Genomic DNA, 25,837 nt, shown 5'->3' with positions numbered 1-25,837 from the left:
CCAGTGGTCCCATGTATGAGCTAAATAGTAATGGGACCCATAATGATCCCTGCCAGACTCCAAATGTGATGGCGCTGAGGGCCAATTCAAAGGCTGGAAGAGCCATGGATTAAGTTGTGCCCATCAGAAAGCAACTCAAACAGGCCAGGTTCTGGTATCTTACCTTTAAGCAGAAGAGACAGGAGTGTGGGGTGGCTAAGATCTTAAAGAATGAGGGCTTCGGTCCCACCACTATCAACCACGCTCCTGCAGTGGTGAATTCCCATAATCACTTGTGACTTGATTTCTACATATTAATACTGTTATTATTCTTAGATATAGATGGTATTACTAATCTAAAGTCTTATCCAAGTATTCTGAAGATGCAGACATGATCAAATCGTGTGTATGAAAGTACCTTTGCTTGCTTTGCATTTGGCACATTACACATCTTCCATCCTCCACATCCTCTGAAGCCTCTCAACAGTATAATACATTATATGCAGTATTTTAAATTGTATTGGGTGAAGCTTGGCACTAATTGTAGTCTCCTTTGGGACAGTGCCTCTGCCCAGCCTCCTTCTTCCATTCTGCCCAGATCTGCCTCCCAGTTCCCCCTTAGCTTGACTAGTGGCCCTTAGTGATATTCCCTGTATAGGGTTCAGATTGCTTTACTGGTAAACTCTGCCTCCATCATCCATTGTGCAGGTGGGGTGGGGGGGCTTCTGAGGCTTCAAATTCCCCTTTAACTGGCCATTCAGAGCTTGTAAAAATGTCAGTGATTGGAAACATGGTCCCTGATCCTCATGGATATCACTAAAAATGTTTAACTGACCATTCCTAACCACCTCTCCAATTTTCAATATTCCCAATTCAGTCCATGCTCTACCGCACAGAGATGTGTTTAGCCCTCCAGGTAAGTCATTAGCCAACAAGGAAATATATAGCTTGCCCCATCCACCACATCCTATCATTTTCCTCCTTATCTTTAATATCTTTAATATCTGTTCCAGCAGTCTACCTGCGGGGGAAGTGTGTATGGCTTTCTTGAGCAGTGAAGACCTGCTCTGATATCCCCTATGAATGCATTCCCTTTCTATTCTAATATCTGGCCATTTTCTGCACATAAAGCCCATTAGTTATAAGTGTGAGGCCGAGTAGAACTTCTGAATGTGTAGGAGACCCAGTCCAGCCTGCCATGTGGATCTACATATAGTTTTCAAGGTGATCCTTGTGATTCTATTACCCGACAATAGTTTGTGAATAGACCGCATAATGTAGAGAATCATGGAAAAGGGATCATCTTAAAATCACAACCATACCGATTAGAAGTAGTGGCAGTGACCATTGTTGAATAGCCAGCAGGGATCTATTAAGGAGACAGTACCAAATCAACCTGAATAAATCTGCTCTATTGCTAGCCAAATTGATCCAAAGGTACTTGAATGAAATTAGTTTGCTCTATAACAGACAATCAACTAGATATTATGTCCGCCTTTCGCTCTCCGTATTGCATATCAAGTAATTTCAGTCAATCCTAAAACCACTATATATCCATAGTCCTCGAAACCAACAGAACATGATCGTTTAAATGAAATATGAGATAATCCACATATAAAGAACTGTGTCCTCTGTGCTCGTGGGCCACTAGAAACTCATCAGTAGTGGGTCATTTCGCCAAGGGTCATATTACCAGGGTGAAAAGAAACAGGGGCAGGGGGTTTCTGCCACATCCTATGGCTCTTGGAAAACATCCGGGAGGAAACAATATTGACCTTAACTCTACCCAGTGGTGCCATATATAGCAGTCATAACCATCCCAAAAAGATTAGACAAAAGCCCATATATTTCGGCAGGCCTTTCAGAAATGTCTATTCCAGGGAGTCAAAGGCTTCTAAGATTTATTTCGGCAGATTTCCCAGACATAAAGCCACATTGATCTGTGTCAATTGTATTACCTGCATTAAACTCTTTGCCAAAACCTCGGTTTACATACAGGGGTGAATGACATAATATTAACCACAAAAAGAATATGTCTTTGGGTGAAAAAGGTTAGAATATGACATAACCAGTCTCAAGGGCCCAAATGGACCAAGCAAGCAGTCATTGGTCGACTGTACCTCAATTTGGGTCTTTCGCTGGTCAAAGGCTTTAAGCAGCGGTACGAGTTCAGTTTTGGTACAGTGGATTATTTGGGCTCAAGCAACAAGTGGGCGTCGAGCAGGTTCAAATGTGTTAGCTCTATGCAGCTATAAGTTGGCTTTCGGAGAGGCAGGTCAGGGTGCTCACCAGGATCTCTTCCAGGTAGGCTGGGGTAGAGTCAGGGTATAACTGTCGTGATAGGTTGATGCATGTCAGTACAGTGGTTCAAGTCAGCAGGTGGCATCGGTTGAAATGATGATCCTTTTGCTATGATGTGCATTTCGGCAAAGCAGCCCTTTCGTGGGGTGAGTTGGGTCGAGTCATGGCATAACCCCTGGTTCGAGACATTGAGTGACTCTCAAGCGGTTTGAGTTGGATCACAGTGTTGAGTGGATGATTCTAGCCCAGCATGGGACGGGCTCGGCAAGGCCACGATGAAGCGTTGAGTGGGCTCAATGTGCGAGCCATTGTTAGAAGGTTCAGAGGAATGCAAATAAGTTGCTCTGGCGGTATCCCTAGGTGTCGATGGCATCGATCTCGGCTTCTATGGCATCAAGTTTGGCTTACATGGCAGTCTCACTGGTTTCAAGGCAGCAGAACAGGGAACCTTAGCAGATCTAGCCTTGCAGAATCTGTGAGAGCCAATTCACGGGCCCTATGAGAGGGTGAATTCTTTGAGGGTCTGTTCTTCCAGGCCTGGGAGATTCTGGTGCAGAATGTCATTTCATGGTCCACGGCAAGTTTCTCCTCCAATGTGCCCTGGGAGCCGGTAGGGGCAGAGCTCTCCTCTACCTTGGACTACTCCTTCCTCCACTCACGCGTTGAGGGCTTTGGAAAGTACAACACTCCCAAAAGAGGTCCAATGAATCCTTCAAAGATGTGGTTCCAGAGTTCATCTCAAAGAAGTGCTGTGTGCCTCCTCTTTTGAAGGTAAAAGCCAGCAGGTGCTTGGATTAAGGCTACCCTCCATTAGTGGCCCAATCCCTGTACTTAAAATAAGTGGACTTTGCCCTTCTGACATCACCCCAAATGCTTTGCTCTAGCGGAAGTGAAGGGGATATGAAGGAGAGAGAGAGGCCGAGAGAAACAAGATGGTGGAAGTCTTCCTCCACTATACAGAGATCGCCTATCTACACTAACACTGGCTCCTTCCCTTCTCACTAGGATCAAAGGCCTCTAGAAATGGGGGACACTGGTGTGAGGCTACTCCCGTTGAATGGCGTGCCCTTTTGATGCCTGGGCCCATGACAGCTGCCTGTTGGGCGACTGTCTCAAGAGGACGGTGTTACCTAGCCTCACAAAGATATCAAAGACGAGGCATGGCCATTCAGGTTCCAGTCCTGTCATTTGTCAGGCTTAGTCTGTCTGATCAGAATACACTTCGCCTTCCACAGCTTAGTTAGTTCGCAGGAGCGGACACATGTGTTATATCAAATTGAATGTGGCTGCAATGATCACGATTAGTGACATACACCATGCCTTAACCTAGGCATAACCTGTCTTTAGAGTTTACCCTGCCACCAACCTGGGCCTCTTATGATCATCATAGTTTTGGTTCAAGGGTGCATATCTGGAATGAAGCCCCTGTGCTGACGAGACTTAGCTGTCACTGCAGCTGTCAAATGGGCAAATGAACCTGCTCTGTGCCACTGGTAGAGCAGACGCTCAGATCAGGATACTGGTGCAGCAAGGCACGTATACACACTATGCTTTTGGCATGGAGCTTATGAAAGGGGAATCTGATCAGTAGACTAACCTTTCAGAGATGGAATTACCTGCATAATTGTCAGATAACAATTCCTCACAACATCACAGTTGCCAACAGTTATCCATGGTTTTTCCATCACCTCACTCACCTCACTCATGCACATTTGACAGTTAGTTTCATCTAGCACATGTGGTCATGTGTGATGTGTGGTTAGAGTCTGAGTTTGGGGAGTGTGGGGCAGCAAGACTACAGCTCTTACATTGTGATTAAATATAGAATATTGTACAGTGTTATCTGAGCAGCTGATACTTTCTACATGCAAGATGAGCGTGGTTACATCGTTGAGAGATTTATTGCCACTGCATAATGGAATATGCTGCTGCTTTGTGTTATCAAGCCAAAGCATCTGCAGACTGGTACAGCATACCAGAAACTATCAAAAGATAGCCTAGCACTGAGGTATGTTTTGTCTCTTTTTAAAGTGATTTTTTAAAGTGATTCAACATAACATACACAGTGTTACTCTCAGGGATCTACATCCTTTGGCTTTTCAGGTGCTTGGGACTACATCTCCCTTCAGACCCTGTCATCTTTGTCAATAGTGAGTGCTGATGTGAGATGTAGCCCAACACATCAGAAGAGCTGCAGGTTGCAAACCTCAATACAAAAGCCAAAACATGCTTTTTCAATAGGTTATTGCATCTAAAGTACTAAAACAGACATATTTAATACAACACTGTTTCAGACAAACGACGACACTCTGAACAATTGTGCCTAGGGGTAGTACGATGTGACTTGAGACATTTAAGAATAGACAGTTCTCAATAAAAGTGTAAGGCACACTATTTTCCTTTAAACGAATTGTTGCTTGTATATAACACTCTGGCTTCGCAGCCTCTACAGATTGCTCTCAGGAAAACAGGCAGCGAGGAAAATGACATAGAAGATGGGCGGTGAGCAAGATTGTCCGATCTGTCAAAGAATTAATATTGTACTTACACATCCTGTCCAGAATAACCAGTCTTTCATGCACGTCAGTCACTAACAAGTGCTCTCATTGCATGTCAAATCTGTCAGATTCTGGTTAACAGATATTTATAGCACTTTATAGTGAAAAAAATGGTAAATGCCTCCCACATTGTATGCTTGCTAGAAGCAATTACTATGGGTTCCTATGAAATTCCCTGCTTTTAGAAGAGGCCAAGGTCAGGTTAATTTGTTCGAAATCATATTCCTTAATACCAGCAGGAAAAACATGTGATGCATGGTTTACTCCAAAACGAGAGAGTTGGCCCCTACCCTGTCAGGGACTGGGGTACATAGAACTAAAGGTTAAGGTGAGGTGTCCCGACAGGAAAGAAATGTATGTTTTAACAGAGGTTTGAGTCACTGGAAATGTCTCAACGGAACTGCATACACGTTTTGTTATTCACACATTATGTAGTGTCCTCATGCTAATTCTCTATTTGGTTAGAGCTCAAACACACTCCTCTGAATCCTAGCACTTGTGCAAGTTTCACATTTATTGTTTGCAGTGTTAAATATATACAAATATATACAAAAAAAGGGGGATTAAAGCATAAAATAAGAAAGGACTGAGTCAAGACTCAGAAAAATAGATGGAAAGATAGACAGGGATGCCTCTGGCATGTACATTCTAGGCAATGTATACTTACATTCCAAGAACTATGTTAGAGCAAGAATTGCCTATAATACATTTTCTTCACATCTTATTAACAGGACATTTTGACCATAAGCTTGTCTATAAACACTGTAAGCATATTTTTAAATCCGTGAAGCTTCAAACAACACACAAACCACTGTCCTATTGGATACAGTTAGTACAGTACGAACCTGCTGCGTTATTCTAGGATCATTGTGTGTGTGAAAAGTCTCTGGTTAGGTCGATTCGGGGTCTATTATGGCGCTGGTCCGAATCCAAGTCAGCTCACAGCTCTTGCGTGTCTGAATCGAAACGCGAGGGTAATTACTTTTGGTGATGGAGGATAATGTCCGCCTTCCTCAGGACCAAAATGGTAAGTTGTAGCGAACTGACCGCTTGCAATAGGACATCAGGTGCGTCCAAGGAGTGGGCTTGGAACGTTATCTAGCAGGCGGGAAGGTGGAAAGACCTAGCTTGAGGGGACAGAAGAATGGGGACTAGCCTGTCCCTGTGAGTTCAGGCATACGAGGTCATGAGACACAGTCAGGAAAACTCTCGGGCTGCGTGGCTGCAGAGTCAGAAATGGGTAGGACTCCCGCGCGCGTCGGGGATGCCTGCAGCGGCAAAGGTTAATGCTGGCTCAGTGGCCTATCCGCTGTGCATGGTGTACTGGCATGCAGAATGCACAGGACAGGCATAATTCATGACTTTGTTCTGTGACCCTGCTCTGCATGCCAAAAAAAAGAAAATGGCCTGAAGTGCAAAAACAGGTGAAAACCCCGTTTTTTCGATAACGTTTTCAACTTGTATTAATACTTTGTGCGTATAGTAAATTACACCATTGTGTTGGAAAAGTGAGGCACTTTTGATCAAGAAAGACCTTTCTAAAGGCAAGGAAATAAGTGATGTGCCTATTTGCTGCTGTAGCCCCATCAGCCCCTCTGGATGTGAACATTTGCCCTCTACTGAAGATACCGCAAACATGTGTTGCTGTAATGTTTCTATTCTTCTTGAAAATATGTACCCTCTTCATGATGCCGACCAACCTCTGCAATACAATACATGTCTAGCCTTCTCAGTTTCTATGTAAGTTGGATTTAAATCCATAAGTACCCTATTGTTACTTTCTTCCGTCAGTTCAGGTGGCTATAGTTTCTGGCCTTGGAAATGTCAAGTTGCAAGACTCAATGAAAGTGGCAGTCACCTCACAGGTCAGGCTCTTGCGGTATACACATGAGCTCTGTGGATGCCGCCCTCAGCTGTTGGGGTTCAATTCATCCCAGGGCACGCTTACGTTTCTGATTGTATTAAGTATATGAAAGAAGCCGTTGGCCCGATAAACAAAAATGTTTTCAGTGGGACTTTCCCATGTTATAACATGTTTATAAATCAGGCCCATTGTATTTTGCAGGAGACGCTTTATAAAGGTGGGGTGGCAGCCAACGCAGTCCTATTGCTGAGTGCTTTACAATCATAGAGCACATTTGATGAGGGAGTAACAGTAACTTGTAGGTAAAGATACATATTCTTTATAAATAGTTCTGCACATTTCCTGCATTTGACATTGGTGGAATGGGGTATGCAGGCAAGGGGGCGCAGGCATTTCTTGCAATCTCAAAATACTTCTTAGGTTTTTTCTAAGTAAATTTGGGCCTTTAATTGTCACAGGTGTTATTTGTGTACACATTTGTCACAACTACGAGTTTCTATCGGTTCATTTGGTCTCTGGAGATTTTCTCTCAATGTTTAGATCAGCAGAGAACTATGGAGCTGATTGTATAAGCATGATGAGAGATACTATCTTGTGTATGATATCTGACGCTGGCTTTTAGTACGCAGAGGAGCTGCCTTTCTACATCTTAGAGTTCTTCTTCATGGGTTAGTCATCCCTCAAGTTAAGGGCTTCATTACAAGTTTGCTGGTCCAGACACAACGGTGCCCGTAAGCTTACTGGCACTGTTGTTTCCGGACCAGCAAACTACGAGTCTGCTGGCAGTGCCTTTTTGCCTGCCATGTTGACCCTGGTGGGCAAAACGGCACCCGTCAGCAGACTTTCACAAAAGCACTGGCAACGGTATTAACGGTGCCGGTGCTTCCGTGGTCCCCATTCCAGTGGAGTCCTAGGGGACCCCACGGGAATGGGGATCAACATTTTACCGGCGACTGACTTACCGGACCTGTAATACCCCAGTTATTCTGGCAAGACAGGTGCCGGTAAACCATTACGGGTCCGGCGGCTACCTGCCGGTTTTTCCGGCGCCGTTTCCGTGGGGTTGTAATGAGGCCCTAGGTCTTGATTTTTCATATAACTAACCCACGTGTTTTTATTTCTTTGCTGACCAACGTATTTGTGCTTTTCGATTGTAATAGAACAGGAAATTAGAAAATCGCCATACCAGTCAATTCTAATTGGGTCTGCATTGCTGATCGGGCCGTGTTTTGCAATGATGAGGTCTGGATTCAAACCCATGTTATGAATGAAGTCACTTACTCTTCTAGGCAGTTTGTATTTGCAGTGAATGGCATTGCATACATTCGATTTACAATAGCACACACATAATTTTGTTTTTTTTTTTTACAGAAAAAGTAAACCAGCTCAGACCACTGATGAAATAGCAGTAGAAGATGAAAGTGGAAAAAAACAAGGCGAAGAAAGGTAAGAACTAAAGATTCAACCATAATAAAAAACTCTTATAGGGATGCAAGAACACAAAGAGATTGTCAATGGCCCATACAAAGGGGAAGCTGACCTATGAAAGTTGTTTAAAACGCTCATTATCAGTCCTTTAAAGGATTTCCCACAGTGTATAAATACATGACTTGTTTGGTCATTTATGTAAATGAGAAAACTAGTATGTTCCTAGCTTTAGGAGGACAAAGAACATATTATTGGAAAGGTAAAACCTAACAATTTTACAGTTATAATTAATGATTCTGAACATGCTGCTGGCACGCCCTCTCTGTGACTGCGCACGGTCAGATGAAAGTAAACATTGCACTTCCATTGTGCATTACTATTGCTCACACTGCCTTATCCCATTATGATGCGTATATTTCCACATTAGTTCACATTATGCCCTCGTGCATATGAGCATGTAGCATGTTCACATTCTGCCGGCCTCTGTGCAGTTTAACATGTCAACACAAATGCTGGACTGTGGATACCTTCCTTAGATCATGCTAGATCCATTTGTTTACTTTTATTTGATATAGAATGGATCCAACCCCCAGGCGTGTCAAAGTGCTGTAAAGAGCTTGTTAAATCAAGCACAGACATAAGAGAAAAGTTTATATATGAACTCAATACCATTAGCACACACACAAGTACATGGAATGTTATAGTGCAGGGTTTAATTAAGCGCTTCTACCTCTTAAAGAAGTACCTTGGCGCTAAAGCAGCCTCTTACCTCTGAAAGGGTACAAGAGCCATAATAGCACGGAGATGGGAGCCCAAAGACAAGGAAGGACCCAGAGAAACATCTGTAGGCAGTGATGTGAAATCCTAAATTGGGAAAATGATAGGGCTTGAGCTTGTGTCTGAATTGTAGGTGGTCAGTAAGCAGCCTGGTCTCTGCAGGAACATAGACTCTGGCACGCCCTCCCTGCATCTGTGCACGGTCAGAACAAAGTAAACATTGGATTTCCATTGTACATTGTTACTGCTCACACTGCCTTATTCCATTATGATGAATGAAGTTCAACGTTAATTCACATTATGCCCTAGTGTATATGAGCATGTACACATTCGCCGCGGCCTCTGTGCAGTCTACCATTCTGGCTTCTCCTCCTCCTGGAGGGCAAGTCTATGTATATGCTGGACTGTGGATACCTTCCTCACACCATGCTGGATCCATTCTTTTACTGTTATTTTCTATAGAAGGGATCAAACCCCCCAGGGTGTCAGAGTTCTAGACATAGCGAAATCTAACACAGAGATAATAGAACAGTTTATGTATAACGTCAATACAATTAGCACACAGTAGCACATTGTTTAGTATAGTGTAGGGTTTTATTAAAAGCTTGTTCACCTTAGAGAGGTGCTTTGGCGCTGAAACCACCAGTTACGCTGTAAGGGAAAAATAGCCTTACTAGCATGGAAATAGCACAGTGACAAGAAAGGACGAGGAGAAATACATGTAGACGGGGAAGAGAAATCCTCAGCGCGGAAAATAATATGCTTTGAGTTTGTGTCTGAATTTTAGGTCGTCAGTAAGCAGCCTGATCGCTGCAGGAATGGAGCTCTATAATTTGGCTGCCTGCACAGAGATGGAGTGAATCCCCTATCTGGAAGTCTGAAATGGGAAACAATCATCGGAGAGTAAAAGTAGTATTACAATGGTTGTTTAGGAATAGACAGAGAAAACGAGTGCTATGGAAATTCCTGGGCCTATGGTATACAGTGGTAGTCATTCCAAGGTGGGTGGTAAGGGATACCGGGTCCCGGTAAGGAGACCGATGCCGGTAATCCCTTACCGCCCTACTACAAGGTCCCTTAGCAGGGTCCGACCAGTAACGGCTGGTCTGACCAGCCGTTCTGGACGGGACCATTAAGGGACCAGGGCACAAATAACGGGCTTGCCATTTGCGAGCCCGTTATTTGCGCCCTATCCCATTCCCATTGAGCCCTATTGGGGCTCAAATGGGAATGGGGAATGGCATTTTCAATGGGGACTTACCGGTCCCGCAAAGGTCGGCCTACACCGGTAAGTCCCCATTGAACTATGCCTGTGCCGGACCCGTTATTGTTGGCGGTCATGGCGCAAATAGCGCCATGACTACCACTAATCTCAGAATGAGGCCCAGTGTTTGCAGTTCAACCATTTCTTCGATGGGAAGCCAGTGGAATGCATATAACACTGGGTGAAATGGTATGGGTGGACTAGTCTCGTTAGTCTCACACTGTATAATTATCAGTTTATTAAGTGCTGCTTTGAGGAGCTCTAGTTAAAATGCTTTGAGGTAGTCCAACCTACTGGATATCGAAGTGTTTATCAGTTGGAGACTATGCGAAAATGAAAACTGGTCTAGACATATCTGTGAAATGAGAATATAATAAAAGCAAGAGTGGAATACTGAATTAATTTGAGCTTTCACTACCCTGGAGCGGGGAGCAAGTATCAAATGTAAACAGCCAATAAGTAGAGGACGATCCTTCAACTCTGCAGTTATCCAGAGTAAGAAGTGACAAAGTTAAATCCCAGTTTTCGCTAGATTGATGTTTACACTGTTGATGCCAGACAATACACCTCCGTATAAAGTTGGCATTTTTCCACTGTGTATCCAGGTCCTCCCCAAAATGGAAGGTGACCTGACTGTCACCCACGCACATGCAGAATAACAGGCCTTATGAGTGAAAAAGATAGGCCAATGGTCTTGCGTGTAAATTAAATAGTAATAGGACCCATGATGAACCTTGCCGGACTCCAGATGTGATGGCACATTCTTATCTGCAGGAGCACTGAGACGAGTTGTGCCCTGCGGTGCCGTGGAAGCAGTTTTTACGTGCTACTGGTTCTCGAAATTGGCACAAATCGCCCTCTACAAAATGGCCGATGCCGCGAGCTGTACTCGTTGCTAAGCAACGCATGGACACTTTGAAAGCCCATGCTGATTTGCTTTAACGTGCCTACAAACACCAATCAGGTGTACCGGTAGGCAGGTGCTGTCCCTCACCAGAAGGCCCTAATAAGAGGCCAAATCTGTCTGGGCTTGTCTGGGCCGTAACGAGCCAGGGGCCATCCATGGCGCCCATCAGACACCTCCCGTTCCGGTAGCAGGGTAAGCAGTCTTTCGCCCTTTACTTGCTCCCCTTGTACTGACCACTGCAAGAACCACAGCTCCTAGCACCTTGTATAACATTGCACAAGCATCAGAGTTCTATGTGTTGCTCAATAACCTGCCTTCACACATATATCACAAGTCTTCAAATGCGCGATTCTGGGCTTTCAGGACTTCTGTGCCTAGAACTGTATATCTGCAATAAAACTAACGCTAGACACTACTGCTTTGCCATTTGCATCCAGGCACGCATATCACCATTCGTATTCTGTTAGATACGCCCCCTTCACGCATCTTCCTAAAATATGTTGCCTACTGTACTAAATCCACAATGTGCTACTTTTACTGCTAACTGCATTGTGTTGGACTTCACCCAACGTTTACAACTAATTGCATTGTATTAGACTAGACCCCACCAGAATCTTATCAATTATGTTGCCCTCTACACTGTACTATATATGAATTCTCGCTATCTGCATTACGCTAGCCTGGTCTCGCTTCTCTATCACATAAATGCTTATAACCTGTTAACAAAACCTTGCATGATTACTGCCGCAGTAACCATCTTAGCATAACTGATGTATTTACTAACAACCCCTATTTGTATATTGTACGAAGCACCCTCATTTGAACTAGATACCTAGATACTACACCTCTCATATTTGGTATCTCAATTTAACTTAATACTCAAACATTAGCTACGGTGTACTGAGTTGCTCTGACTTATGCCTGAGATTGACTTTATAGTCATTTTTCCTCACGTCCATAACTTGTTTGGGTGTCAGCGTATGAATACTGCATAAATATCCCACCTGGTATCTCCCAGCCACTCCCCACACTGCCCGTATATCAATACTGTGGTGATTAACGACTGACCTTATTCTAATTCAACTTAATGCTAGGAGGCACCAAGCATTGCCACTCCGTATTATGTATCCATATCGCATCACAGATGATGCCTTACCTTGCACAGGAGGTGCATTTATCCCAACAAATAATGGCCTTGCTAGACTGGGCTGCATTTGACACCATCACCTACATTGCCCCACTCCTTTCTTACCCAAAACCTCCCCTTTACAGCTCATCCTGGATCATAGGAACTGGCAAAGCATCGATTTTAACAACAAGGTAGTGACGAACACAGCCACCATCCTTAATACCTCACTTACCCCAGCAGGTCACACTGTCCCTAATAATAATACGGACCACTATGCAAAACTTAGCTCCAGATCTATACTTCCCTCCCCCATCACCATGCTCCCCATTCTATGTACCACTAGGCTAAACAGACTGCAAACTCGAACTTCCACCCAATATCCACCCAAGCCACTGAAAAATCCGATCTTGGTCATACCCCCATCTGTACCCAAAAAGTTAACAATACAACACACCACTGTGCCTGATCAACACACGAACACTACGACCCTACAGCCACAGCCCATGGCCCTCACCCAGGTATTGCAGAGTTTCCACATAGCATTAAAAGTGCTCTCCTAAATGTATGTTCATTGGGAGCGCATGCCATCGAGACCCACAACCTCACTGTAGATCAACAACTGGATCTACTAGTCGTAACTGAAACCTGGTTGCACCAAGCCTCAGACCCTCTACTAGCACTGGCCATCTCGCCTGGCTTAGGACTGACAGACCAAATGCTCACTGAGGTGGAGTGGCCATAATAGACAAATCCAACCTGCAACTAAGAACCTGCCCTCTGGATGCTATAGGAGGGTACAAACTACTCCTTATCAAAATTACTGCAAACCCCAAAACCACATTTAACATCCTAGTAATCTATAGAGCTCCTAATAATAACAACCACCCTGAATCGGACATACCACTTCTCCTAACACCCCTCCTCAAACCTAATACCAAATGTATAATCCTTGGTGACATTAAACATGATTACAAAGCTAATGCTCTCCACGCTGCTCTCACAGATATGAACTTTACACAGTTAGTCCATGCCCCCACTCATAATAAGGGCAGAATACTAGACTGGATACTTACACTAAACACTCTTATCTCAATAGACTCTATTGCACCAGTTGACTGGACGTACCACTAACTTGTCAGCTTCACACTATCTAGCAATGAGAAATGCCACACTACTCCAATCATAATGGACACTGCCGAGACAAGAAACATTCAGAATTTGACAATAGACAGCTTTACCCCCATTCTTAAGGAAGCCCTCTCCTCGAACACCCTCTCTAGTGACAACCCTAGTTGTCTTGCAGATCTCTACCATCACTGCCATCACACCATCGATTCCTTAGCCCCACTCACAACCAAATCACGACGGCCAGATAAACGCTCACATTTTTGGTTTAATGAAGCACTAGTGTTACTTAGGCGCAACAAAAGATCCACGGAACATATCCATTCAAAAACTCTCACTAATGACTCCGCCAAAGCTTTCGTAGAAGCCAATCAAACCTACAAAGCAGCTATTAGCGCATACAAAGCCAATGCCTTGAAACACCCGTATCAGCAATGCCACCTCAAACTCCAAAGAGCTCTTCAGAATGCTCAGAGAATTGGAAGATTCCATCCCATCTTCCACACGGGTTAACTCTAGTAAAGATTGGTGTACCACCATACAGAATGCTCTATCCTCTAAAATACAAGTATTTGAAGGCAAAATCGCCTCCAAAAGAAAACCCTTGGCCAAAAAAAAAACACCCCCACCTACTTTAGACAGAACCAGTGATAACACAAAGGGCCTCATTCCGAGTACGGCGCTAACCAATGGCGCTATTAACGCCTTGGTTGACGCCGTACCCGGACCGGCAGCGCCTTGGTGGATGGCGGAATTACCGCCCCATTCCAAGGTTGGCGGGGCGGTAATTCCCCATTCACCAAGGCTCTTCCCCATTCCCAAATGAGCCCCCATAGGGCTCAATGGGAATGGGGAAGATGCAAATAACGGTGACCGTTCATTACGGTCACCGTTATTGGCTTGGAGGCCCCTTTGCGCCCTCGACTTTAACACCTGCTCAAAGCAGGCGTTAAGGGCGAGGGCGCAAAGGGAACCTCGGAGTATGGCGGTAAGGGATTACCGCCACCGGTCTCGTTAGCGGTGGCCGCTATCCCTTACCGCCATACTCGGAATGAGGCCCAAAGACCCAATTCCATTTCACCATGGTAAGCCAAGACCAAGTGCTAGACACTATCTCAAAATGAAAGCCTTCCAATTGTAAAGGAGACAGTTTCCCAGCTCACTTAGTCAAACTGTGTGCGTCCCACGCTCATGCCCATCATCACAAAATGTGTTAACGTCTCCTACAATACCTACACCATCCCTACCAGTATCACAGAAGCCTGGGTGAGCCCGCTCCTTAAAAAGCCCTCCCTGGACCCAACAAACTACACAAACTACTGCCCCATAACTACTGTCCCCTTACTGAAAATAATTGATAAAATAGCCTATACTCAAATTCAAGCTCACCTTGAACAAAAACATCTCCTCGGATCCAGACAATCTGGTTTTCGACCTAACCACAGCCCGAAACAGCACTTCTGCACCTTAAAATCCAGATGGACTCCATTAGAGATGCGAGCAAACTCTGCATTCTATTGCTACTATATTTGTCTGCTGCATTCAACTTAGTCGATCATGACAAATTATGTGCCACTCTGGCAAATGACTTCCAATTCTCACAAGAAGCCACCCTATGGGTCAAATCCTTCGTTGCAGATCATACATCCCGAGTCACTATTGGGAAGGAAGCGGTAAACCCCATCCCAGTACCACTACGAGTACCGCAAGGAGCCTGTCTGTCGCCTACCCTCTACAATGCTTACGCAAAGCTGCTATTCGCTGCTCTGGACGCTATGCTTGTCATCTACACAAACTTGACTGATGACACCCAGATCCTCATCCCTATCACGAGCAACTATGATCAGGATACAATCATGATTAACAAAACTATGCAATAATTCACAACTGGATGGCTAATAGCCTCTGCCTCAACGACGAAAAAACGGAGATACTCATCGTGGGCTCCCCAGCCAAAATCAAGAACCTATACTCCGACTATTCATAAATCACCAATGATATTACTCCCATACCAGTCCTTAACCAGGTTAAAACCCTTTGGATTTACTTAGACCAACCTAACAATGTCTAAACAAGTGAACGCACTCTCCTCAGCCACCTCTTACGCATCCAAACTAATTGCCTTAAGTCGACATTTCCTCACACCGCAAAATTGATCCGCCCTAGCGAGTGCACTCATTTTATCGAAGTTAGATTACCGCAATGTACTATTGCTAGGCACCTCAAATGTTAACCTGGCCAAATTACAACTGTTATAAATTAAAGCTCTGCAAGCAGCCCTTGGAATAAAAAAATTGATAATATTTCCACAACCAGGAGGGAAGCCCACTGGCTACCCATAAAAGCCAGAATCATATTCAAAACACTCTTTGTTACCCATAAATGTCTCGCCAAGAAGGCTCAACAATACTGTCATCTTGAACAAGACAGTAAGGGCTCTTAGATCAAACAAGAATGCTCATCTCTTTGTCCCACAGTACAAATGTTCCAGAGCCAAGGGAAGCAGCTTCTCAGTAATGGCCCTAAAAATCTGGAACACATTACATTACACACTAGAATGAGCCATCCCACCAATGCTTCAAGAAGTCCCTAAACACCTGGCTTTTCAACAAATTCTAGGCCTCTGCATCATCAACCGTAGTTTAGGACCAGGTAACGTCCTACCCGCATCCCTATCCTATCCACTGTTACAGTTTTTCCAGCGCCAGCCCCTTCCTGTCTCTGGTCTAATCCTGTTCCACTACCTGTATCCTGTAAATTGATTTTAAAGTTCTAACCGTGTATCTGACCGTTTGTAAATGTTATTATCTCCAATGTGTTTATTTATGCAAGATGTCTGTAAATACGCCGTGACACCTCTGGGTTTGGGCGTAAAATAAATGCAATAAATAAATAAATGGCTCTGAGGGCCAATTCAAAGGCTGGAAGAGCTATGGATTGCGTTCAACCCAACAGGAAGCAACTCAAACCCGCCAGTGTCTGATATCTGACCCATAAGCAGAAAGGTAGAGACAGGAGAGTGGCCTGGCTAATGATATGCTATATTACCGCAAGATCTAAAAGAATGAGGACTTCTGTCCCACCACCATCAAACATGCTCCTGAGGTTGTCCATTCCCACAATCACTCATGACTCAATTAATTTCAACCTATTATTACTGTGATTATTCTTAGATATAAATGGTATTACAAATCCGAAGTCTTATAAATGTATTCCTGAAGATGCAGACATGATTAAATCACGTGTCTGAAAGTACCTTGACTTTCTTTGCATTTGGTACATTGCACATCTTCCAATCGTCTGCATTCTCTGAAGCCTGACAACAGGATAATGCATTTTATGCAGTAATTTAGATTGTATTGGGTGAAGCTGGGCACTAATTGTGGTCTCCTTGAGGGCAGTGCCTCGGTCCAGCCTCCTTCTTCCATTCTCCCCAGATCTGCCTCCCGGTTCCCCCTTAACTTGACCAGTGACCCTTAGTGATATTCGCTGTATAGGGTTGAGATTGCTTTACTTGAAAAACTCTGCCTCCATCATCCATTGTTCGGGTGGGGAAGCTTCTGGGGGTTCAAATACACCTTTACCTGGGCATTGAGAGCAAGTACAAATATCAGATATTGGAAAAACTTTCCCTCATCCATTTTAAATTCCTCCTGAAGATCAGTAAACATGTTTAACTGATCATTCCTAACCCAGTCCCCCCTGACTTGTGGATCTACATATAGTTTTCAAGGGAATCCTTGTCATTTAATTACCCAACAATAGATTGAGAATAGGCCGCATAATAAAGAGAATCATGGAAAAGTGATCCTCTTAAAACCGCAACCATAACAATTAGGAGGAGTGGCAGTAGCCATTGTTGAACAGCCACAGTGATCTATTAAGGAGACAGTACCAAATCAACCTGAAGAAGTCTGCTCTGTTGCTAGCCAAATTGATCCCAAGATACGTGAATTTAATTAGTTTGCTCTTTAACAGACAATCAACCACATATCATGTGCACCTTTCGCTCTCCGTCTTGCATATCAACTAATTTTAGTTAATTCTAAAACCACTATGGTCTCCAAACTCATAAACAATATCCACAGCCATCGAAACCGAGAGAGCTGTACCTTTTAAATAAAACATGAGATAATCCACATATAAAGAGAATGTGTACTCTGTTCCTGTGGGCCACCAGAAACTCGTCAGTACTGGGTCACTTGTTATCCATTTTGCCAAGCGTAAGATTACCAGGTTGAAAACAAGCAGGGTAAGTGAGTTCCTGCCACATCCCACGGTTCTGGGAAAACATCCAGGAGGTAATAGCATTGACCTTAACTCTACCCAGTGGTGCCATATAAAGCACTTGCACCCAGCTCAACAGGATTAGACAAAAGGCCATATATTTCAGCAGGCCTTTCAGAAATTTCTATTCCAGGGAGTCAAAGGCTTTATTTTTTACTCAAAAGAAGTTTCTTTTGTTAGGAAAATGGCATACCATAAAAACACAACAATTGACATCACAATATCCATAAAAAAACGGAAACAAATAAAATCATCACATGAACTTAAAAGCAGAATCATGGACAGTCAAGCCTTAATAAAGATTCGCTTAATGATAAGGCTTGCTTTAAAAACATTAAAACAGGCCACCCCACCTGAAAAGAATCAACCCTTAACAAATAATGTAATGCAGGCTTGTAGCGTCGCAGGCCACAGCCCTGCAAAACAGGGTTTAATGTGTTCTGCCCCACTTTCTCACTAATTGTTGAGAAAGTGGGGCAGAATAAGAGAAAATGTGCTAGATCTTCTTTGGGTGCCCTGCACAAGAAACAGGACTGGGTCGTTCTCTCTTTGGACCAGACCGACATCACTGCTCTTAGGTGTGTGCAGTTAAAACGGGGCCTTGAAACAGGACAACGCTGAGACAGATGGTTAGCGCAGCTCAGATATTTCTGGATGCCAAGGTACATAATCAGTGAATGAGACCTATTAGCAGACTTCACAGAATCAGAAGACGCTCTTGTGGGCAAAAGGAGCTGGAGCACACTTGTTCTCGCAGAGTTTATAATCTTAGGAGATAAGACTGATGTATAAAAACAATAACCCGCCCCTGCATCGGTCAGCAGCGTTTAAACATGCCTAAGCCACGGAATGTTTTAATAAGAGTCGCTGTGCAGCAAATAACTAATTCATTCCTGAGTCAAGGTAGCTCTAATGTTTCTCCAAATTCTGAGCCAGTGGCTGACCGGTGAAGCTACAACCAGATCGCCCAAGAACCGACAGCCAAGCTCTTGATGGACTGCCGAAATTAGGAGGAGACCCAGGCAGCCCAAGAATGCTCTTAAAAACACATTCTCAACCACTTGGATGAGCTCCAATGTGCCAAATCTCCACAGCTCCATGCCATATCTTGCCACAAACGTGGCTTTGCCAGGGTAGACTTTTAGTACCAATTCTGGCGGTTTCACTTTAAATAAGCCCAGAGCTCTAAATAAACCCCAATTGCCTGTTTAAACCTTTGTGATGGCTTCTCAAAATGAGCCGCGGGCCCCAAGTTTGCAAAGAATCTTACCATGAGATAATCTAAATGGTTAACTCTTGGGATTACCGCTCCATTATAAAAGATAACGAAAGACCTAGGGGGGAGGGTGTTTCTTTCCGTAGCAGGCCATAACGAGTGATTTCCCTGCATTCATGTTGTACCCAAGATTATCCATAAAGCCAGAATAATTGTCCACCAAATGCTGTAGTAATCTAGCGGTGCGGGCAAGTAAGATCACATCATCAGCGTAGAGAAGTACGGCAGACGTCTATTGCCTGGTTGTATACAAATTGTTCGTTTTACAACTGTTCGAATTACAATTGACCTTTTCACAATTGACCGAATTGTGAAGGTCAATTGTAACATATATGTGGGGGGAAACCCCCCACAACCCCCCACCTAACGCCAAACCCCCCAAAACCCCTATATATATAAATAAATATATATTACCAAACAGATATATATATATATATATATATATATATATATATATATATATACGGTCAATTGTGAAAAGGTCAATTGTGACCCTTTAAATTCGGTCAATTGTTCATTCGAACAATTGTAAACGAACAATTTGGGTAATACCTATTGCCCAGCTTGGAAAAGTAAGAAGACAAATTCAATAAGTGTTCTTATAGGCCGTTTGTGTAAAGACAAAAAAGAAGGGGAGCCAGGACACACCCTTGACGCACCCCACACTCCACTTTGAATAAGAGTGTGCGTTGTCCATCAGCTTCACTTCACACTTGGGTCATTGTAGAGAGATGCAATCTCTACATCAGTTCCGTCAGTGGACGAGGGCAATTCATGGACTGAGCACGCTCCACAGCCTAGCCCGATTGACCTTGTCGAAGGCTGTGCTCAGATCCATGAAAGCCCAAAAAATTGGCTCCTCCTTAACAAACAATGAATGTGCTGCAATTAGATAAAGATTCAAAGCCTGCTCTGCTGGGCCCAGACCAGGCCTGAAGCCCAGTTGGATAGAGGAGAAGATAGGTGCATTCTCAGCCCAGGACTGAAGTCTCCCTAGAAAAGCCTGTCCCAAGATCTTAAAAGCTAAATCTAGCAGGGAGACTGGCCTATAGGACCCTGGCTGCTCCCTTGGGGCCCTTGCTATGTATTGGGCTATTCAGCGCCTGTTAGGCAGAATCATATGCAGTACCCTTTGGGAACACCACACACAATTAAGACTACAAGTGACAGTACAAATTCACCTTTGGTACAAGCCTTTACTACACAGTAAAGTGGTAGCCATGGTTGAGCAACCAGACTTATCTCAAGAGTAAAGTGAGCAGTATCAATAGTTACACAAAGGACAACAATTACTATGGTTCAAACAAACACTGACTCAAGGTTTTTGAGTAAAAGAAGATACATTTATTTACACATCAGTTGTAAAACAATTCACTAAGTGAAGCAGCAGAAAAATCGCACTCTTAATATACTACATAACACCTGATGAATTCTGGACAAGTTAAGCTCAAAATGAAGTGTGAGCAAAATGGCACTCCCGCAATTTAAAAGGGAGGGAAAGACAAGGTTATACAAGATTAAGCAGCACCAACAAGTAAGTGGGCAGGGCAATCTAGAAAAGGCTTGCTACAATGAGGATTCAAATCAATAGTTCTGGGCCAATGTTAATGGTGCAGAGTCTGCAGAAGATCAGACAGTTCAGTGTAGTTCGCGGTTAAGACTTTGCTAAGAGTTCGAAACGAAGTTGGCCGGAAGAAAAGTTACTTTAAAGAGTAGAGAGGCATAAGCCCTCGGATTGGCAAAAGATTTCAAACACTTTCACCGTGGTCGGACAGAACGAACAACCGGATTAGAACAGTACCTTAAATGAAGAAGAAGGCTGTAGCTGAGGCAGACGGTCCTGGCAGATCCTGCAGGCTCACGGTTCCTGAAGCGACTTGCAGACTGACACAAAGTAGGAAGACTGGAGGGTCCTGCACTGCCCAGGGAAAAAAACCAGCAGCAGAGCAAAGCAACAAATAAAAGGTGCGCTCCTTAAAATCCAAACAGGGTCCGCTCCTCCTGGCTATCCGGTTCACTGCAGCTGTGCACAGCAAATTCGACCAGGGGAGGGAGGCCTTGCTTGGTGTTTGGCGAACTGGTTGGTCCCACCAACTCAAGGGAAGAAGATTCCTTGCAGATCTTCTCTGTCGTCGAAGTTTGGAGATTCGGACCTGCAGCAGGGCTTCACCGGGAGGTTCAGTCGTGGTAGTGGTCCTCTTCTTTTAGCTTCTATTTGGTTCTCTCTCCTTCCAAGCCCCAGAGACCTGCTTTTTATGCATTTTTCCCCCATTCACACAGCAGGGTGGCTGTCCTAGTTGGACAGTCACCACAGCCAATCATACAGAGTGCGACATGGGTCTCCAAGGAGACCCTGTGCAGGGAGTCTCAAACCCCTCCCTCACATCCTGTCCCCCTCATACATTCAGGCGCCTAAGGAGGGCTTCTGTGCAGAAGCCCGCCAAAGGATGGCGAACAAAGGAACCAAACCTGGTTTGGCATGCAGAGTAAAACACAAGAAAGACCTTTACAAAAAGAAATGGCGAATAAACCCAGCCTGAACCAAATATAAGTAAATGGGGTCCAGCGGATTTAAGTTCGAGGCTACTAACTTAGCCTAAAACAGTACCAAGGCTATTTGCATAGACAGTGGTAGGAAAAATAGGGTAGATACCACTGCCACCAGAAAAATCTTAACGAAAGGGGAACAAAATAATGTTCCATGAGAGACAGACAAAAAGGGATAACTATTAACCCTTTTCAGTACTCAATGGAAGATAGTTTCTAGTGGGTCTGTGAATTTAAAAAGACTAATAAAGTCAATGGCAACAGTAGTCAGTCCCAGAAAATGGAGTTTAAAGTGGGAAGTCTGAAAAAAACAACCTTGTGTCACTGCAGTAACGGTGCTGTGTGTTACACAGTAAAAAGATGATGCCTATGTAGTAGGTGAGGCTCCACAGTCTATGAACACAAAAATGTTAAACACACACAGCAACACACATGTAAGCGTGGGAAAAAAGGCTCACACTCTTATCAGGTGAAAAAATAAATCCTAAAAATCCAGCAAAGCTGCTGAGGGACTCAGTAGGTAAGGGAAATGAGCCATTCTGGAGAATTCTCCCTAACAGCGCCCTAGATCAGTAGGCAGGGATAGGTCCTCCGGCACAGACAGCGTTAAATCCAAGAGTCAAAACGAGAGCCCACAAGTCCAGCTGTGCCATGAACAAGTCTGCTGGAAGACTGTCCGGACCAGGGGCCCTGTTCTTGCCTTGATTGTTGATAGCCAATAGCCAACAAAACTTCCTCCACTGTAAAGGTCTTCAGTTTTGCATATTCTGAATTAAACCGCCTCGGGTGAGGACTAACCCTCCTTTTGCCCTCCCCCAAAGTGAATGAGGCCTAAAGGTTTGACAGAAGTAACAAAAGGTCTGGCCCGATAGCCTCCTGTTCCCTACACCCAGAGCAGTCTTTCCAAAATCTGCCAGTTATTTGTAACGATAACGCTTTGCACAATCTGAGGATCCACTGATTGCCATTTCACCCTGCGTTGCAGAGCAGTAGAAGGCACTCCCTAAAAACCACTGGAGCCCACAGGGGCGACCCACATTGAAGTCTCATTTCAAACTGGATTTGCGAATTATCACTATCTAAATTTTCAAGTACTCTAAATCCACTGATACGGCTCCAAAACTTTACTGGGACACAAAAATGATCAAAAGTCGAACGTCCTAATGTGGAAAAAAAAGTAACATTCCACGCAATGTCCTCTATAAAACGATCACTGACTGAACGCAATCCCCACACAAAAAGGACCCTCCCAATCCTAAGCCCCTACCCACAAGTTTGAGCATCTTTCATTACAGGAGGCGACACACCAGCCTGATCGTCTTCAGCCGGATCGAACAAAGTGATGCCCGTTTCACTTCCCAATTTAGCATTAAAGTCCCCTCCCAAAACGAGAAATGCCTCTTTCATGGGCGCCCAGCTCACTTACCCTCCATTGCTAGTGTGAAGGTGGAAAAGCACTTTTTACCAAATTGGGCATTGGGCTGTTATAAAAATGGACCTCCAGCATGTCTTGGCCACCCCTCCTACCTATTCTCACCCCTTGCAAGAAGGGGTGAAAAGACTCAAAATGGAAGACTTTACTCACAAGAGGGAGCTTGACCAATATACATAACACGCCATGGTGTCACCCCCTACGTCCCTTAAGGGCCGTTATTGAGTGGGTTGTGAATCCCTCTGAAACTATATTCTCACCCAGGATTCTGGTATTAAAGCAATGTAAATTCCTTCACGCAATAACAAAGATTACAAATATCCTAGTTTGGAATTAATACCTGCCACATTCCAGGACATAACGACCAAGGTTTCCATGGGCTTAAGGCAGGGAGATAACTCAAACATTTCATCAGCAGAGCGGATGGCCCTATTGAGCATGCCATTGCCGGTACAATTCAGGGACTCCCTTGCAGCAAGGGCCCTAAACTCCTGGCTTAGACTTCAAAGCCTCCATATCCGAGTATGCTAGACCAGAGCCAGGCGCCTTGGGTTTCTTGGCTCGATCGCACATATCACCTGGGTCAGAATGATTCGAAAGACCAGAGACACAGCCTCCAAAGTCACAAAAGCTTTAGGCACCGCAGCACGAGCAGCCATCAACTGCTAGCAGACTTATCACCTCCAAGCAAGAGTCCGGTAACCCTGCATCTTTATCATACCAGTCTTTAAGAGACCTGAATTCCAACTTCAGTTCCAAAAAAGCTACGGTAAAACTGCTGAGATGGCCAATGATAAGAGATGCTTGGGCTGTGTTTGAGACTGATAAGGAGTCCGCAACTCCAGGATTTGAGAAACAGAATACCGTCTGCTGAACGACCGTCTATTGTTATGGAAGGCGGGGTTGCGGGGAGTCAAGTTGGGGACTGCAACAGACCATGGTCACTGTAGAAATGCACAGAAGTTCGCTAAAATGACAGCCCTTCCGCGTTCTGAGGTTATCATCGCGGCCTAGCAAGCACCCCATCAGGACTGAATGACAAGAGTCCTCTGTGCAATTACAGACCTCAACACCCCCTAAGACCTCACCATTCAGGAGTCCCCCATCAGTTGGCTGGAGTAGAAGAGCACTGGGCTCTGATGGTTCGCGTATGGCCTGCAACAGACAACCAGATATTCTGTGCACCTTTCGCTCTCTGTGTTGCATATCAACTAATTTCAGTTAATCGTAAAACCACTTCGGTCTCCAAACTCATTAAATATATCCGCAGCCCTTGAAACCAACAGAGCAGGATCATTTAAATAAAACATGAGATAATCCACATATAAAGAGGCTGTGTCCTCTTTGCCCGTGGGCCACCTGAAACTCATCAGTGCTGGGTCACTTGTGATCCATTTTGCCAAAGGTCAGATTACCAGGGTGAAAAGAAACAGGGGATGGGGGGTTCCTGCCACATCCCATGGTTCTGGGAAATCATCCTGGAGGTAATGACATTGACCTTAGCTCTACCCAGCGGTGCCATATATAGCACTCGTACCCAGCTCAACAAGATTAGAAAGAGACTATCTATTTCAGCAGGTCTTTCAGAAATGCCTATTCCAGTGAGTCAAAGGGTTTATATGAATCTTAACAGCAGCGGGAGTCTACCCAATAATGCGGAGAGAACAATTAATGTATTAGGATTAATTTGGGCAGATTTCCAGAAATAAAGATGCATTGATCTGGGTCATCAAGGGATCGAATTTCCTACATTAATCTGTTTGCCAGAATCATGTACAAAGCTTGGCTTGGTTTCCCTATATATAGATGAGATAGAAAGGAAGGATTCATAAGATGCCAGTAATTTACCATCCTCATATATTACAACAAATAAAGTGTTCTTAGATCCAGACTCCCTGATCGTTACTATCCGTGAAATTATTTAGGAGGTGTTCATTCACCTCTTCACCAATTGCTTGCCACCACTCACTTTGGAAGCCATTTGGTCCTGGTGTTTTCCCATTTTGCAGCCGGTGGACACTGTGCTCCACTTCTGCCTGTGTTAGAGCTGCCTCCTAGGATTCCTTCTGTTGAGGCGTTATTTGTGCAAAGAAAAGTCATGTTTCCCATTACTGGTTGTAGCACTTAAATACAGTTTTAACTAGTCGGTAGCAAAGGTTTAGGCAGTTTCCTCAAACAATCTTTTCGTGAGGCCCTCGTCATCCAGCCCCTCGATTAGCCACATACCGGCCTCTTTTCTATATGACAGCCAGACAAATAGCCTCCTTATTTTGTCACCATGTTCACATATCCTAGATTTCAGCAACCAGCTCAGATGTCTCACTTTAACAAGGGATTACACTTTAAGTATCCCCTGCCTTTGGGAGGTCCCATGTAGAACTCTTCACCCAGCGTTGTCAAGAAATTTTTTTCCAGGTACGGAAATTTTTTTCCAGTTGGGTGATATTCACTTCTACAAGGTTGATTTCCGTACCTCCATCCCTTTTCCTAGTGGCTGTTAAACAGCCATTTCTCTCCCACTTTCACTGTTTTGAATGCATTGCCCCACTGCTGTTTTTGGATCCTCCTGTACATTTGAAACTTCTATCATCTTCATCTCCAACTACTCTTACAGCAAAGTGGTGCATTCAAACCTGACCTACATTGATTGCGCCACCTTTGTAGATATAAAGACATCTGTGACAAAATGAATTATGCTCTGCAGGAGTACGAGGATGAGTAGAGACCAAAATGCAGATGCTGCCCTCACACTTCTACAAACCAAGAGCCAACACAATCATAAAGGTAAAACAGGCACAGTTACGATATATACCTCCTTCATCTTTTGTAGTAACTGTTAGGGAGGATTCTCCAGAATGGCTAATTTCCTTTACATACTGAGTCCCTCAACAGGTTTGCTGGATTTCTAGGATTTATTTTTTCACCTGATAAGAGTGTGAGCCTTTTTTCCCACGCTTGCATGT

At 44.2% G+C, this 25,837-nt stretch overlaps 1 protein-coding gene across 1 annotated transcript in view; it reads left to right on the top strand.

Moving 5' to 3' along the window:
- LOC138467253 (uncharacterized) overlaps positions 1-25,837 on the top strand; it is a 436,076-nt gene that overhangs the window by 160,031 nt on the left and 250,208 nt on the right. Inside the window, exon 3 of the mRNA XM_069607272.1 lies at positions 8,074-8,148. Within this exon, the coding sequence (XP_069463373.1) occupies positions 8,074-8,148 (75 nt within the window). The remainder of the gene's footprint in view (positions 1-8,073; positions 8,149-25,837) is intronic.

The sequence above is a fragment of the Ambystoma mexicanum genome, chromosome 4q (assembly GCF_040938575.1).
Source record: "Ambystoma mexicanum isolate Mex_15411 chromosome 4q, UKY_AmexF1_1, whole genome shotgun sequence".
Classification (NCBI taxonomy): domain Eukaryota; kingdom Metazoa; phylum Chordata; class Amphibia; order Caudata; family Ambystomatidae; genus Ambystoma; species Ambystoma mexicanum.
The sequence above is the reverse complement of the archived record's forward strand: the minus strand, read 5'-3'. Positions and strand labels throughout refer to the sequence as shown.